Below are 16,910 nucleotides of genomic sequence, written 5' to 3'. Positions count from 1 at the left end.
TTTAATCAAATTAAATTTAAGTATAGAAGCCAAATGATACATGAATTATTAGGCTTCAAAACAAATGGGATGGCCAAAAGCCAGTCAAATTCTTCAGTAGATGTACTGGAATTTTTGGATTGGGATTTAAGAACATTAGTCTAAAATCAGACAAGATCCCCTGATTGTTGGCTTCAGTGCCTAGCAGAGGAAAAAAGCAGCACATGGACATTGTCTGCCTACATAAATGTTTTAAATGTGACTTAAAGCTTGTGAAGGGAACAGGATCTTTTATGAAATAAAAACTTGCTGGCAATTTGAAAGCAGGACTAAGAATTCACTCAATGGTATTGGGAAGCAACTCAGGTTAAGAAAAGGAGGACTTGTGGCACCTTAGAGACTAACCAATTTATTAGAGCATAAGCTTTCATGAGCTACAGCTCACTTCTTCAGATGTGAGTTGAAGTTATTTTATGATGGACTTCCTCTTGGGAAGTGCAAGAATATGTCAGACAGCAACTAACTTAGAGGTTTAGTACAGCTTAATTTGGGTTTACCAGTTTTAAATTCCAAGTTTGATTGTGTGATGGTAGAGTAGAAAAGTGGAACGTTAAAGGCACTAAACAAACAAGTGCAAAACATTTACTGTGTTGCCTGAACTCAACAAATTAGTAAAATGCTGTTGTTCGAAGAACATTTTTAATAGCTCCACTACTCGCTCTTTTTCTTACATTTAAAATTGTGCAGGAGGCAAAGAAAAGGTTTAATTGTCTAAATTCTGCCATTGAGTTTCTCCACAAAAGTTCAGCATGATTACCGTCAAGACAGTATAGTATAAATAATTTTATTATTCAGAGATTATGGCACTGAACCACATACAAGACTAACTTCTGGACATTAATTTACTATGCAAGCATAAGAGAAAATATCACATAAATATTGGTTACACACAAGCATACCATAAGAGCAAGAAGCCTTATTGAGAGTCATTGGTGGAAACTTATAATGTGCAGGTGTGAACAAACAAACGTAATTTTCAAAACAATTGAAGGAAAAGTGAGAACCTAAAAGGACCTCATTGTATATGGACCACAAATTACCAATTTCAGTAAAACTTGTTATATACGTCAAGCAAAGTTAATCAGTAACAGACAAAGAAAAGGTACAAGCTCATATTTTTATGTATGTGGGAGTGTGATCAGGTTTGTTTACTGAATATGGTTCTCTGAATAATCAAGGAGATGGTCCAAAGTATGGTGGTGGTTTGGTCTTATTTTGAGGTTTTAATTTTAGGTTAAATATTTAAATAAAATAGTAGTATTTCTTTTAGGTTATTTTTATTTGTATACATTTTAGAAGTTGGTAATTTGTCAAGAGCTAAAATGTAATTACACTTCAATTCAAAATATCAAACATAAGATTTTTTTTAAGCTCTAAACCACGAAGAATGTAGCTGTATTTGGTAACTGGTGTAACAGCCAGGCTGAGCAAACTGTCAATGGGGCAAGATCTGAGTCTCTTGCCCTTCTTTTGTGCTAACAACTGGAACTTTAATGTCAACTAAATGGGCCATTTGTGAGGAGGATATAACTTGGAGACTAGTGATTTTCTCTAAGGATTCTGAAGGACTGCAAAGGGATGCTGTGCTGGTGATCAGTGTGCTCTTAGAGAAATAGAATTTAGATAATACATGTAGATAATAGTTGTTACTTAAAATAATCCTGTTGGTAACTGTGCTAAATCCTTGTTTTTGATTATTGTTACATGGCTTCATCTTTAGGGGATATCTACTGAAGATTCACAAACTTCTTCTCTCAGGCAGATATGACTTTTGAAGTGAAGTTAACCAGTTTATAGGTGAATCTTGGAAATTTTAACTTCAATGCACCAAGAGCCAGTTCCTGCTTAACAGGACTGATTTTTTCCAAACCTTTACTTAACACCTTGATTAAAACTCCCCTGAGGAGTTGTTACGATTGTTGATAAAGGTAAATGAAGTTAAAGCAGCTTTGGGATTTTTTTGGACTCCTAAGTGACCTTGGATGCCCAAAGAGCTATGGTAGTAACGAGCACTTCATTTGTGACTGGCTAGAACACAGTGCCCCATTCTATTGAAATTAGATCTTGTTACGGTAATGCATTTGTGAGTTCAGAGTTTGATTATTGCAGCTCATTTCTAGGTGTGAAGCTTTGCATGAGAAAGCTGACTGATACAAAACACAGCAGCCAGTCTGCTTAGCCATATACTTCACTGTGAGCACATCAGCTTAAATCTCTGTACTCACCCACTCAGACCATGTTCCATTTCTTTAGAATTTTCAATAGCCTTTATTCTAGTTTTAAGTCAACTTTAAATTTTAGGGCACTTTGACAAGAAGTGGAGAACTTAGAGCTAGTTTACCAGCATATGTGGTCTGTAGTTAGTACGTTCTTCAAGCAGCTGTTCATTCCTAGACTCTCATTTTGCTACTGTCTCTTTTCTCGTGTTCTCATATCTACGAATGTTCTTGTAACACTTGCACAGTATACACTTCAGCTGTAATTTAATTTGTACCCTAAAATTTTTAGAATGTACCCTTCTTGTAGTGTATTGAAGGTGTTATGCACCTTCTTAGCTGATGGAGTTTTGGAGGCTAAGAGCAACAATAGGAAGCCAGGAATATCTGATAAGCAGGTTTTTTTGGTTTGTAAAGATTGATTTTTGAGTGAACCTGTGTCACTTGCCGGAAGACTTAATTTTCTATCACTCAGTATTAATACTTTCCTTTGAATTGGTTTGGTGTTATAATCCTATGAATTTTATGCCATTCTTTGTAAATAACAGTACAGGAATATGCATTTTTTGTGTTTTAAAACAAAAACTGATATTCCACATTCAGTTTAAATTTTAAAAATATACATTGTTGAAACCATGCACATGTCAGAAAATTCAGAATTACCGTTCCTACTATAAATGTAAGTCAGCCAATTTGCATGCACCTGTGCATCAGAGAAGGAAGATTACCATATGCAGTAATACAGCATTAGCAAAGAAACTTCCATTTACTGAAGTTTATAAGCTTATATAAAAGGTGAATTTAAATAAAAATTAAGAGAAACCGTGTCTACAACAAAATGTGTCCTATAGAGCTACCCTTTGTCTGGGAGGATAGATCATGTTCTAAGTATCTGGGTCACTGTGTTATGAGTGCTAAATACCATATTTAGGATCACAAAAATCTTCTGTTTAGTCTACCCCTTATACTATCTCTAGAGACCACCACTGTCACTGAACTATCTTGCAAGGAGTACTAGAGAGCAACTTTGTCTACACTCTTCTCTTTCTATCAACATCACACAGAACAACTTTAAGGAGGATACTAAAGCTTAGGGCTCCCACAAAGTATTGCCGCAACATTTTGTTTTATCAACCTACAAAGAAGGCTGGAAGTTGAGAGTGACCTTGACAGTCCGTAGGTGAAAGCGCCAGTGCCATCTGCTCCGTGTGGATAACTTTAATGGGCTGTATCTGGAAGTTGGGGCGAAAATCTTTTTACTCCCACAACGTGTCTTGCTGTTACAGTTTGTGTTGGTTTGTACATATTTTTAAATAAGGAAATCAACTGGCACATAGAAATAGCATTTTTGTGGAAAGGTCGAATAACTTGGCATCTAGGAAAGGTATGTAAGTTGCTAATAAAACTAGTAACTGGTCTCAAAGATTTTGACAGACATAAAAATATTTCCTAAAAACGAATGGCCGTAGAATTTTTAAAATATTATGTCTGGTAGACAGTTATTTACCAAGGGATCAACTTTTTAAAAGTAATTTAAAAAAACTTACTGTTTTCAAGATAAAATTTTCAAAAACGCCTACGTTCCACTTTCAATGGTCCTAAGTGACTTGGGTGCTTTAGAAATTTTTTATCTTCAGTGTCTGAAAAACAAACAAATCAGTTGGCAAAATTATTATTCCTAGTAGCATAGTCTGTTCAAAAGTGTGCATAACAAAGACTAATGTTCGAGATTGTTTGAACTTTTAATCTCTGCCTTCAACTCTTCTTAACTGTAACTCCACTTTCTCTTGTAAGCTTTTCCATAGCATGAACTCCATTATAAAAGAGGGATTGGCTTGTGACACTGCTTCCATGATTCACAGTTGCACAGACTGTTTCCCCTTCCATTCAAAATTCCAGAACCAGAGCCCCACGTATGCTACAGCAAGCCAGGCCTAAACTCTGCAGCCAAGTCCCTAGAATCAGTGGGAATGTGGTGCAGCAAGCTGAAAATTCTCTGGCTGTTTCATTTACATTAGGAACCATTTTTAATAATTTCTGTTTATAGATGTTCATATTTAATCAATTCAGTGGCCCCTGTGTTGTGATGAGAGACATAATCTATGTAATTTAATGTCAAGATTAAGATTTGTAGTTTTCAGAATGCTGAAGATTTTTATCTTGACTCATGATTACATAGTAGTCAGAGACTAATGGGAGGTTTTGGCAGCAGGGTAAAGGTACGCATGAGAAGATATGGGAGACCTTATCGGATTATGAGATAAGCATACAGCAGGCCTTCCGGGGGTTCTCGCAATACATTTTTTGGTGGCCTCAGAGTGCGGCCATCAACTCTTGCTGGTGGTCGCACTGACAATTTTTCTTAAAATACTTTTTGTTTTTACTAAAGGTAATTAATATGCACGCATACATGTCCAAATCATTGTAATTTATTTATGTAGGGTTTTTTCAGACTCAGTAATAAAAATAATGTTGTCTCTCTTCATTACTGTACCTAAACAGAATAGAAACATAAATAAGGTGCTTTGCATATTCTTGTCTTTTTGTTGTTGTTTTGCTTTTTTTCATTGCTTTTTTTTTTTAAAGACTTGCTAGCTAGAAAGTCTGCTGCTGTGAAAAGTGATATTTGTATGTTTGTTAGTATCACTTTTCACAGCAGACTTATTCAGCCCCGGTAAACCCTGAATGGGGAGGTGGGCAGGGAGGCAGCAGGGCCAAGGGACAATGGTGGGGGTGGTGAGCCTGGGGCTGGAGCCTGGAACCTTAGCATGTTGCCACATGGATGGAGCCTGAAGCCCTGTGGTCAAAGCGCCCCCCCCCCCCCCCCCCGGGAAGGTGGGGAATTCACCAGCTGCCTGCCTCTCCAGCATTTGTGTCTCCGGAGGGGGGCAGGGCCCATCTGCTGGTGGCCCTGGAAGGTGGGCAACTGGTTTGCCCGCCTTCCCCCAAATCACAGCCCAGGAGGCAGGGGCTTTTCTGGTAGCCACAGGTGGTTGCATTTGAGAAATGCTGCCTTAGGCTATATCTACACTTACACTGATATAGTGGCATGGCTTCAGTGCTGCAGCTGCACCGCTATGACGATGTATGTGTCGCCACTCACTACAGTGAGGGGAGGGGTTCTCCTGTCACTGTAGTAAATCCACCTCTCTGAGAGTTGGATTCTTCTGTCAGCCTAGTGCCATGTACACCAGGGGTTATGTTGGCTTAACTTTTTAGTGTCAGGCCTAGCCTGATTCTTATTTATACAAAGACTGCTTTACCCAGATCTTTGTGTAAATGAGAATCAGGCCCTATCTAGGTGTTTCTGCTAAAGGGATCAGCTGTGAAATGGTTAACGTTAATACTTGCGTTGTCAGCAGAGGTTTCAGAGTTCAGCTCACTGAAGTGAATGTGGCAGTTCACATCTCTCAGACCAATTGTAACTGGCTGTCTGCAGACTCAGGAAGATCTGGAAGATAATACTGAGTTGGCTTGCCATTAGCTCTTGATTTAGAGCAGTGGATCTCCACCTTTCCAGACTACTATACCCCTTTCAGGAGTCTGATTTGTCTTGCATACCCCAAGTTTCACCTCACTTAAAAACAACTTGTGTACAAAATCTAAATATACAATGTCACAGCCGCTATTCTGAAAAATTGCACATTTTCTCATTTTTACCGTATAATTATGAAATAAATTGATTGGAATATAAATATTATACTTACATTTCAGTGTACAGTATGTAGAGCAATATAAACAAGTCATTATCTGCATGAAATTGTAGTTTTATTGACTTCGCTAGTATTTTTTATGTAGCCTGTTGTAAAACTTTGCAAATATTTAGATGAATTGATGTACTCCTGGAACATCTCTGCGTACTCCCGGGGGTACACATACCCCTCGTTGAGAACCACTGATTTAGAGGTTTTCTTAACAACCATGAGGGATCTAAACTTTCAGTTTAAAAATAGTTTCTATTATGGAACACAGTTCTGTGGTAAGGGTCAATTCTATGGAAAATTCTGCAGCCAAACTACAGCTGCATGGAGCCCTGCCTTTAACATCCGTATTACAGCTATAGCAATTGCTTATGTGGAGAAGTAATAAAAAAGCATTTAATGTATTTTTAGATGGGTATTAATGCAAATTATGAGCTAGAAATAAGGAGGAGGCAGTATCGGTTTACCAGCCTGCTTTCTGTAGACCTCCAGCAAGTGCTTTGCAAGCCACCAGTGGTGTACAGTTGAGTCTGAGAACCTCCGCTGTCCCAGCTTTCCAATTTTCAGTACAATATATGATTGTTTCTTGATGCTTGGAAAATCCACCAGGATGTTGTAATTGTTTTGTTTTCTTATCTTTAAGAAGGCTAGCAGAGAGAGAGAACACACAATTAAAAACAATTAGAGTATCTGACAATCAGTGCTTTAATATGAGTGTGATAATACACCCCATATTCTTCATAGAGATATTGTTGTGATATGAATATGGCATAACTGAGTTGTATTTTATGGAAGATTGATCATGTGAGTTATCATTGGAAGGGTTATGACTGATTATCCTATTTGTATGCATGTATCATTTTTGTATCTGAAGTTAGGAATATGGACTATATCAATTGTAAAAGTGTTTGCACCTGGGGAACGCCCACCAGACAAAATGCAAGCAGGCTGGCTGGTTAGTCAATGGGCCATTAAGGAGAACAATAGGACTTCAAAGATTCTAATCTCCCACCTTCTTGAGAAGCTTCCTGGGATGCTGCTTTGACACTGCAGGGTCATGTGATCATGTCACCTGGTATTGGGCCCCATCTTGGCCTACTATTTTTTTTCCAGTAAGAGTGAGTGGGAAACAAAGGATTCCTGCCATATGTAAATCCTATTTAAGGCAAGTTAGTGAGTTAATCTAGGTCGGTTCTTCACTGAATCCCCACCCAAGATGACTGCTGAAAACATCTAAGACTGATCTGGGGAAGAAAGGACTGGACCCAGGCAAGAAGGTGTCTGGCCTGTGAAAGGAATATCTGGAGTTCTAAGATGCAAGTAAGAGGGGTTTGTCTACAAGAAACTCTACAACCTGCTTAAAACAACATTTAGGGTGAGAAATTACTACTTGTAGCCAGTTTCTTTAGTGTATTAAGCTCAGTTTGTGTGGTTCCTTTATTTGCTCAGTAATCTGCTTTGATCTGTTTGCTATCCCTTATAATCACTTAAAATCTATCCTTTGTAGTTAAGAAGCTTGTTTTTGTTTTCTATAAACCAGTTTGTGCAATTCATAATTGAGGGACAAAAAACTGTGCATATCTTCCGCCACATTGAGGAAAGGAGCGAATTTCATGAACTTGCGCTGTACAGTTTTCTGAGCAGGGCAAAACAATTTGGGGTTTACACTCCAGAGTGGGTATGCACTTGAGTGCTGGGCAATTCCCAAGCTGAGTTTTCCCATGCACATCTGATATCAGTGTCTGTGTCTGTCTTTCTGCAGCTGGGTGTGGCCCTACCTGCCTGTGTGCTGGAGGAAGCTGGCACAGCAGGACAGGGTGAGGGAGCCCAGGCTGGTGGAACAGGCAGGCTCAGTGGTACTCCGGTACATCAAGTGGCACCCCAGGGGGGAAATCCGTCACAATGTGTAATAGTGAAATTGTGATTTAAAGTTGGAATCAGTCTAACTGAATGCAGTATAGCAATATCTAACAACGCTTTTGTCCAGACTTTTAATATTATTTTTCCTTGGGTCTTCTCAAAGACGGATATTTAGTTTGATATTGATATTGTTGATTTATTGATACCTAGTGCATAATTTGTTGAGCTGCCATTCTAAATCTATAACAATTACTGAAATAATAATGTGGATTGTAGCATTTCAACTGATGAGTAAACCATTCCAGTAAAACTGGCATGCAGCCACTTTGCTGTGTAATAGTGTTTTTTATAAAGTATAATGATAGTAACTGATCTGGATGACATTGGGTAGCTCATTGTTGCTGACTGCTGGAAATAAAACAGACTTTTTAGCAACACATGTGTAATGTTTGAAGGTAAAGGAATCCAAGATAAATGTCTGTGTTCTGTTGAGAATGTAGTGTGAAGTACATCAAGCCAAGATTTGACTTAATGACTTATGAATCTAATCCTTCTGTGAAAGTGCTTCTGCATGATTAAAACAAAACCATATATGCTGGCAGCGTGTACAGCAATTCTTGAAATCTGAAATAAGTTAAATGCAGATTGAAAGAATTTGTATTGCAGATTAATAGAATGTGATATTAGTGGAAAATACAGGCTTTGTTGAAGGTTTTAAAAATCATAATGCTGGTAGAAATTTTTCTGGATGTGTGTGTTTCACTGAAGAGGATTGTGGGGAGTTAGGAGAAGTGTTTGCGGGGGGGGAGGGGGAAGGGTAAATTTTCCCTTGCAGTTTCCTTTTAAGAGCATGAGAACCAGAAAATAAACTGATTTTACTCTGGTTACCGTCCAAGCTGAGTGAAATGGAAAAACTACAGAATTGGGATAATTTAAAAAACAAAACAACAACAAAAAACCCGAAACACAACTTTGTGGCTTGGTTTAACTAGAATTAGAGTTTCTGTTTTCTTCCTTTTTTAAATGATCAGTGTAACTGAGATCACACAGAACATTGGTCACATTATAAAATTTTTTTTGAAGGATATGTATATTTAAAATATAACAAAAATGAGTGGAAAGCAAAACCTGAAGCAATAAGATGCATTGAGTATTTCTAGGATTCTTATACTTTAGAGCTCATTGGATGTATCTAATTAGGTGTTTTAAAGTCGTTTAAAATTACCTTGTTTTTTTTAAAAACCTATACCACACATAACATGTCCTGATTACTTTAAAAAAAAAAAAAAAAGCTTTTATTTGACATTTTGTAAGGTTTAAAGTCTTAGTTGATTATTTAAATTAGTTTAGTGAAGTAGTAGATCTTTGAGGAGAGAAAAACCGCCTCAGAGGACAAAACCCATAAGACATCTTTGGATCTTTCTTGCTGTTTTTTCCCACTGGAAGTCTCATATATGGCAGAAGTTGATGTTTATAAAGCCACTCTGTGAATAAAAACTGGGGGAAAAAACCCAAATCTTGCGTGTGTTGGGGAGAAGAGTAAGGGTTTGGTTTGGTAACTTTTTACTCTTATAGCTGTATGCTGTAGCATTCTAGGTACCTCAACAAAATAAATGCAATACTAAAACTTTAAAGTTTTCAGTGCATTCATTATATCAATTTCCTTAAACAACTTTTACATATAAGATGTATGACATCTTATTGTTACAAAGTTAAAAGGAAGGCCGCCTTAAATGCCATTTTAATTCAAGACTTGTAACTAAATCAATAGACTGTCAAAGAAAATGACAAACTGGTAAATTGATTTCTTTTCATTTTTAAGATAAAGATACCGATATAACTGTGAGGGATAACACAGAAGATTTCTGTCTGCGAGATACACTGAGCATTGCATCAACAGACTCCTTTGTTTCAGCAGCTGAGGTAAGAGTCAGAAGGATTTCTTCTTTAACCATACTAGAATCTTTCTTTCATGAAAAATAAATAGATTACTAGTGTTTCTCATTTCTTACTGTAAATTAAAAGATACTAATTTTTGTGGGGAAAATAAATGGCATCTTACATGAAAAAAATGCCTCCCTCTGTAGACAACTTCCTAGTACTTTTTTTACTTTGGACCGGTGGAGTCACAATCACACTAATTCCTGTCCTCTTTGTTTTGCTTTCAGAACTGTCATTTTAGTGCTTTTTTTGTCACCTAGAGGCACATTCCATGAGTTAGCCATCCTTCTAAAAATGAATTGCTAACCACTGTAAACAACCATCTTTCTGGGTATCAGAGCTGGATATCTATGAACACCTATAATGGTTCTGATTACTGAGGAAGCAAAATTTAGACGGGACAGTACCAACCATCTAAATAACTGTATTATTTTGCTCCTGCCACCTACCCATAATTTGAAGGTTTGGGGGGAAGATGCTTCACTTGTGAAGTGAATTATCTGAAATTGATTGCAATTAAACTCTTGAGCATATGTAACCATCCAAGATTTCCTGAGTTTGGCAGCTCAAAGTAATTTGCAGTCCTATGGGGAAAAGTAATTTCTAACAAGAAATATATCTCCTGTGACTTGTTGCCCTTTCCTGTAATTTGGAGAAGAAGACTATCCAAGGTCCCTTCAGATGAGTGAGTGCTGTCAATTCAAGAGGATACAAAAAAAAAAAAAGATACCCCATCTCCCATTTTTTTACATGAGCTTTCCTACTATTTAAGCAGATATGCAGAGAATGCACTCTGTTACCTTGTGTCTGCTTGGTAACAGGCCGGGGACACAGTCTTTCAGTAAGAGAGATTGATATGTTTTGTGAGGGAGATTCTTCGTATCCTGAGCAGTGTTCCCTCTAATTTTTGACAGACCATGTGCGCAAATAATTTCTTCTGTGCAAATTTTTGACAGGCTGTGTGCGCAAAACATTTCTTCTGTGCAAATTGTTGTGCTTCTGTACAAATTTTTGTGCGTGCGGTGTTTCGCCATGTGCGTGGGGTTTAGGATCTGTGCGCGCCCACACACGCGCACAGGTTGGAGGGAACAGTGATCCTGAGCCTAAAGTGATTCAGTCTCCTTAAGAAACACTGTTATAACTGGCAAGAACAATAGCCTTGGCTGTTGCCTTTTTAAATCGTCAAGGTAGTCTCACCATCTTGATATTCTAAAGCCACTAAAGGTATGTCTGCACTTCAATCAGGAGGTGAGATTACAGTACAATAGGCATAAACACAAGCTAGCTCACTAAAAATAGCAGTGAAGATGCAATGGCATGCGCTTGCCACTTGAATATGTATCCAGGGTCCCACGCAAGCTTGTATTTGAGAGATTGATCTGTGTTACTGTGGCTTCACTGCTATTTTTAATAAGCTAGATCAGGTATGCCTACCTGTGCTACAGTCACACCTTCTGACTACGGGGCAGACATACCCTTAGTGCCAGTTCTGATTCCCTTCTTCCCAAAAGCACAGAAAATGGTGTAAGATACTTTCTTCCTGTTCAGTTGTCTTGGCCACTTTGCAATCATACCCTAAACATTGTGACCCATCCCAGTGACATTCATTTGGGGATCCTACTTGTTACTTCCCTAGCAGTGAAATTTTCCATTGGAAGAAGAAGTTCTGAAGATCAAGGAAGCGGCAAAGTAGTTCATAGGAAACTACAGATTTCTCATTCAAAAGTGTGTTGGGTTATATTTTATTCCCCCGCAGTTGTTTCTGTGGGAATAAATACCTTCAGGGCCTAGTTCTAGTTCAATCCAGGTTGAGTAGTCCCACAAATAAGGAATGCACACTAAAAACAAAAAATCAGTGAAGGACTACCCACCATGAGTCAAATGGTGTCTGATTACCAATTATGAGCCTCCTTGCTGTGGAAACACATTTGAAGCCTGGTAAATGAGAAACATCTTCATATGAATAGCCTAAAGAGTAAGTGATGAAGGCCTTTTCATGTTTAAAAGTGTATAAACAGTGTTTTCAGCATTACATTTGAAATATCAGAACTTGCCAACCTGCAAGAGGGTTTTGATAGTCTTTAGAGGGTCTAGAACGTCATAACTGTAGGTTGAAACCTGAGCGGCAGTATTCCCAGCCCCTAACCATGGGGGAAGGGGATGTTCCATCCTAACCTCAGCCACGGTTGTCCCAGTCGTCATCATACAGTAGTGATGTTCAGTGTCCCCAAAGTTACCTACAGCAAACCAGAGGTAACTCTGTGAGCTGAAGTTACTAATGTTTTTGGAGGGGTTACTATTTTGAAGGCATCTGACACTGGGGTGACGGGGATTGAATTGCCTTTTACACATTTTAAAAGCCTCACTTCAAAATTTAAAAAAAAAAAAAAAAAACTTTTAATAGTTCACCTTTCAGGCAGTCCAGTTCTGGGAAACCAATCCTATTTGATGTGATACCCCTGGCCCGGTCACATGTGGGGTTTGAACTTGGGACTTGTGGATCTAAAAGTGTGAACCACCACAGCTTGAACTAAAGGATCTGGTTCGTTAGCTTACTGGCAGTATCATACTCAAATATCTTCACATGGTCTAGTCACAAGAGAGGTGTGAAGAATCAAGCTCTGTTAATGTGGATTATCTAATTCACATGCATGCACAGACTTTAAAAAAAAAAGATAGATATATTTCCAAACTAGGCAGCAAGGCAGCCATCTTTTCTGATGGATGAACCTGCACTTGCTTCTAGTAGAAGCTTGTCCTGTCTCTGGGAAGAGAAACACTTTCAAAAAAATAACTGAGGCAGTCTGCTGTACATATAGGAGAATGAAAAATTATTACTTCTTGGTGTATTTCAGCTATTGGTAGAGAGGAGTAGGTTGTATTCTTTATGGGGTTGGAATGAACCACAAGTGTCTAATTCTGCTCCTAGATATGGCGTCTACTTATCCATTATTGTCTGTAGCTGTTGTACATCTTCCTTCTTGTTTCATTTCTTTGCAAGAAAAAACTGTTATTTCATCTTGTTCTTCGATTTTAGTTAATCTTACTAATCATTCTGAATTATACATTCTCTTGTTAGTGGTTTGTAAGAGTCAGACAGTAGTTTCTTAGGAATTTTTGGCAAAGCTATGAATACGTCTTTTAAAAACTTGGAGGTAGTGTGCCTCAGGGATTTACAAATTATGGAGTTAGTGCTCCCTTTGATGCTAGCATGAGAGGTTCTCTTTAAAAAACATTCCATGCTCTCTATGTTGTTAATTCTGTCTGAGTTTCAACACTGTAGTATCTGACGCTTTGTGGCAAGACTTATGTCCACTGTGTTAAAAATGGGGATGTGAAGCGTACATGTTAGTGTCAGTGTTTCTCACCTTTTGGATTCAGAGAGTAATTTTGTGATGGAATTGTGGCACGTTTCCCTTTTCAAATTACTAGTCAAGTTTATTGTTCCTTTTGAAGCCCCTCAAGGCTTTATCTGGACTAGGAAATTGTATTGGCAAACTTTTGCCTTTACTTTGTTTCTGAGAGAGAATTTGACGGACCATTCCTAGACATTAGGAACTTTAAATTGTGTTATGGTGAGAAGGGAAAAGAAGAAATGGCAGATGAGATGACAGTGTTACAGATGTATTTTCAAAGATTATTCATTGATACAGGCACCTTTTTCAAGTTAAAGTTAGAGCACATTCCTTTCTGTCTCAGATATCTTTGTAAGCTAAGAGAAGTCAGTCATACATAGAAGAAATTTTCAAGCCAACTGCCTGATCCTACTTGCATTCCTTTGCCAGACATTATTTTTCAGAAACATTAACTTCCACTGAAGCAGCTTTTGCACACAGATGTCACGACAGTTGTACCCTTTTAATTTTCTGTCCTAATTAATAGCTGGTGGATTGACACTTAGTTTGAGTGGTAGATACAGCTAAAGAAATTTAACTACAAATTTTGTTTCTTGCTTTTAGACCCAGGATCTGATCCTGTTCACACTGTGTTGACTGTAGAAACAGAATACATTATTTGGGAGGGTCCTGCTCTTCTTTATGCTTTAAAAGATTTTCTTGAAATCTACAACTGGAAGGTATTTGAAGAAAGTACCTTTTAATTTATTGCATACAATCTGAGTGAGACCACATCCATAAATTCTAGACTCAATTGGAAATAAAAGTTCCGGAGATGGGGGGACACTTGTGAGGCATGGGGCTGGGCCTGAAGGTTGCGTGGCAGGTGAGTTCTCAAGACCACAGGCATTCTGACCCAGATCCTCAGCTATGTCACAGTGCTAATCAGACTTTTAAAAATACCTTTGTGCTCCTGAAGTTTTAGCAATTGCTTGGGAATAGTTCAGTCTCAGGTAGGGGCTATGGTTGGCTAGAGTGGCCACCAAGGAGCCATTTTGGTAGCTGAGAATAGCCAGCAATTCACAGGCCATATTCCCAGCACAGGTTCCCTCCCTGTGAGAGAGCCTGCTCTATACTGACAGGTATTCCTGAGGGGGCAGGAAGTTACAGACCTTTTATGTTACCAGAGCAGGGTCATGAATAGGCCCTTTGTTTCTTCACGGCTTCCAAGAGCATTTGTCTTTTCTTCCTGACTGTCTGGGACAAACAAGACACATGGGATGTGGTTTAACTAGGCTGCAACTTTATTAATTTAACTCATCTGGGAGCTATCCAGTAATATATTGCCCAGTGCAGATCATCCTTCCCTCCATAATCTGTTCCACCTGGTGGAGGACTGCTGTCAGTCCCCATTTCCCATTTCCCATCACCTCTCCACATCTGGTCCTAACACATTGCTGGGACATACCTGTCCTCCAGGGGCTGGGAAAAAGAGTTCTCCTCCCTGTACCACACAGTAGGAACCCCAGCCCTGTTCCCCAGCTGCTGCTTCTAACTCCACTTCAGATTCCAGTTTAGCAGACCCCCTGTCGAACAAGTATCTGCACTGGACACCTGTTAAGTTGCAACAACTTCACCCTTGCCTTCTAACCAGCCCACTAGGTTCCTGGGCTGCTATGGGAAAGGCAAAAATAACTCTGGCCAGTCTGGCAATGAGGGGAAAAGTCCTTGTCAGTCACAGAAAAGGCAATTAGCACAATATCCAAACCAGACTCAAAAAACCCTGGTCCTAACCTCGGAGTGGGAGCTGTTTTTCTGGTCATGTGATGGAGCCCCAACCAGGGGAAGAGACCTTATATGCCTTCTTCGTGGGTGTATAGGACCATATGGGCTTTCACTGCACCCCCTAGACAAGCCAGTCAGCTCCAAAACCTATGAGGCAGCTGAGCACCCATTAGAAGGGTGAGGGGTGACCTTTCAAGAAGCCAGACAGCCCTCTTTCCCTTGCCTTTCCAGACAAAGCCCTCCATCTCTGAGGCTGCTGGGATGCATTGATGGCTTTGGACTTAAAATTTATTATGTTGATTTTTTTTTTTTTTAAAGTTCTCTGATTCCAGAAATCCTGCTGCTATAAACTGAGCCACAGTAGAGGTAAAACACCTCTTTTTATTGTCCCCTAATTTTATGAAAGAACTGAATGTTCATCAGTATACTTGCTAATTGTCACAAACCTTATTTTAATACTAGATTTGCCCCTTTTTGATTTTGACTTGGATATTTTTTACTTTATAATTTAGATCAATAGTATTACAGAACTAGGATGAATTGCCACAGTTTCACTATGAGGAACACTTTAAAGTAATTTCATATTTTCTTTGTCATTAAAGTGCTATGACTTATTTTTCATATCCAGGAAAGTGAAAACACTGCGGCTACCCTGTCTAGGGCATTTCAGGTCTTTAACTCTCCCTTACAGACAATTAAGTAAAATATAAATACTTTATAGATGTAATAACTAACTTATAAATTATCTCCTTTGTCTACATGCTTTGACTTGACGGGAATGTGTCAAGAAAGCAGTTGCTTTCTCATGGGGTTCAGCTGTTGTAGCGTGTGTTGCTATTTTATTTCATCTGCAAAGTATAAGGAGGAGTTGTTAACTACAGGTAACATTGCGCCTGATACAAATCCCATGGAAGTCTGATCAGGCCCCATGTTACCTGTATTCCTTCTCCTGCTTTGCAGGTGAAGTAAAGCATATGGGAGTCTGTTGACATCCTTAGGCATTGATTGGACCTTTTAACATTAGTATGATTCAGTGTGTCCTGTTTTGTGCTTGTTCTTTTTGAAAATATTTACATTAAAGTTTGAAAAATACCTTTCTATAAAAATTGTTAGGCTGTAACACTGGAAAACAGATTCTGTATGAAGTAAGACTTTTTTCTTATTCTGAAACTACTGGAAAAACTTGCATAACAAGTATGTTTATACCTCAAATATGAAAAATACTAGAAAATCTGTTTATTCCTTCCACTGCTAATCAGCTAAAATATTACTTACAACTTCTCGAGTATACATTTGACAATCTTCACATGAAAGAACTTGTTGCTTTTTTGATTAAATAAGATAAAGCAACTTTAGAGAGTAACACTGTAAATTCTCTAAACATGTTTTAGGCTATTTTGTTACTATTAATATGATGCTATTGTTAACTAGTATCAAAACTTTGATATGTTTTCACAGCTGCAGCTTTATTTCAGGAAGTCTGTTTATCCTAGTCCATTCTGCAAAACCAGCAAATAAACAAGACAGGACAAAGATTTAAAACTCAAGACAGAGCTGTTAATTTTCATGATAGTTTAATTGCTTGTAAATTGCTCTAAGTATATTATCTTACCAATTTTTTTAAAGTTTTTATTCTTCACTTATTCTCTTAAGTACTCTGTCATGCTTTTGAACACAGTTCAGGAAAGCCTCTCTCTTCAGGTCAATACTTAGACACACTAAGTCCCATTGAAATCAGGGGAATTTAAACACATGCTTAAGTGCTCTCCTGAATCAAGGCCATAATCCTTACTTGGTCTAACTCTCATTGTAGTCACTGGGATTTGCTCCAATAGGGACCACAGAACAGGTGCACTCAGGAGTATATTTTTCTTATTAATATGCATGTAGAACTTCTCCTGCCACCTCTTACAGAGATGTATCCCCAATGATGGAAAAATATGCCCTTTTTTTTACTTGAAGATAAATTTAACATTATCATCTTAAAACTTAATGTTAAGGAAAGACTGTGTTTGAAGGAAACATTGTAACAG

The 16,910-nt window shown here is 38.3% G+C and overlaps 1 protein-coding gene across 6 annotated transcripts in view; it reads left to right on the top strand.

Moving 5' to 3' along the window:
- The window catches only part of MIGA1 (mitoguardin 1), a 56,017-nt gene that overhangs the window by 24,924 nt on the left and 14,183 nt on the right, over positions 1–16,910 (top strand). For all 6 annotated transcript variants that reach the window (XR_012160438.2, XM_073357291.2, XM_073357290.1 and 3 more), the window contains one exon: positions 9,639–9,739. Coding sequence is in view for 5 of the 6 variants with exons in the window: in XM_073357291.2 (XP_073213392.1) it covers positions 9,639–9,739 (101 nt within the window). In the remaining variant the exon portion in view is untranslated. The remainder of the gene's footprint in view (positions 1–9,638; positions 9,740–16,910) is intronic.

Source organism: Lepidochelys kempii, chromosome 8 (assembly GCF_965140285.1).
Source record: "Lepidochelys kempii isolate rLepKem1 chromosome 8, rLepKem1.hap1, whole genome shotgun sequence".
NCBI lineage: Eukaryota > Metazoa > Chordata > Testudines > Cheloniidae > Lepidochelys > Lepidochelys kempii.
The sequence above is the reverse complement of the archived record's forward strand: the minus strand, read 5'-3'. Positions and strand labels throughout refer to the sequence as shown.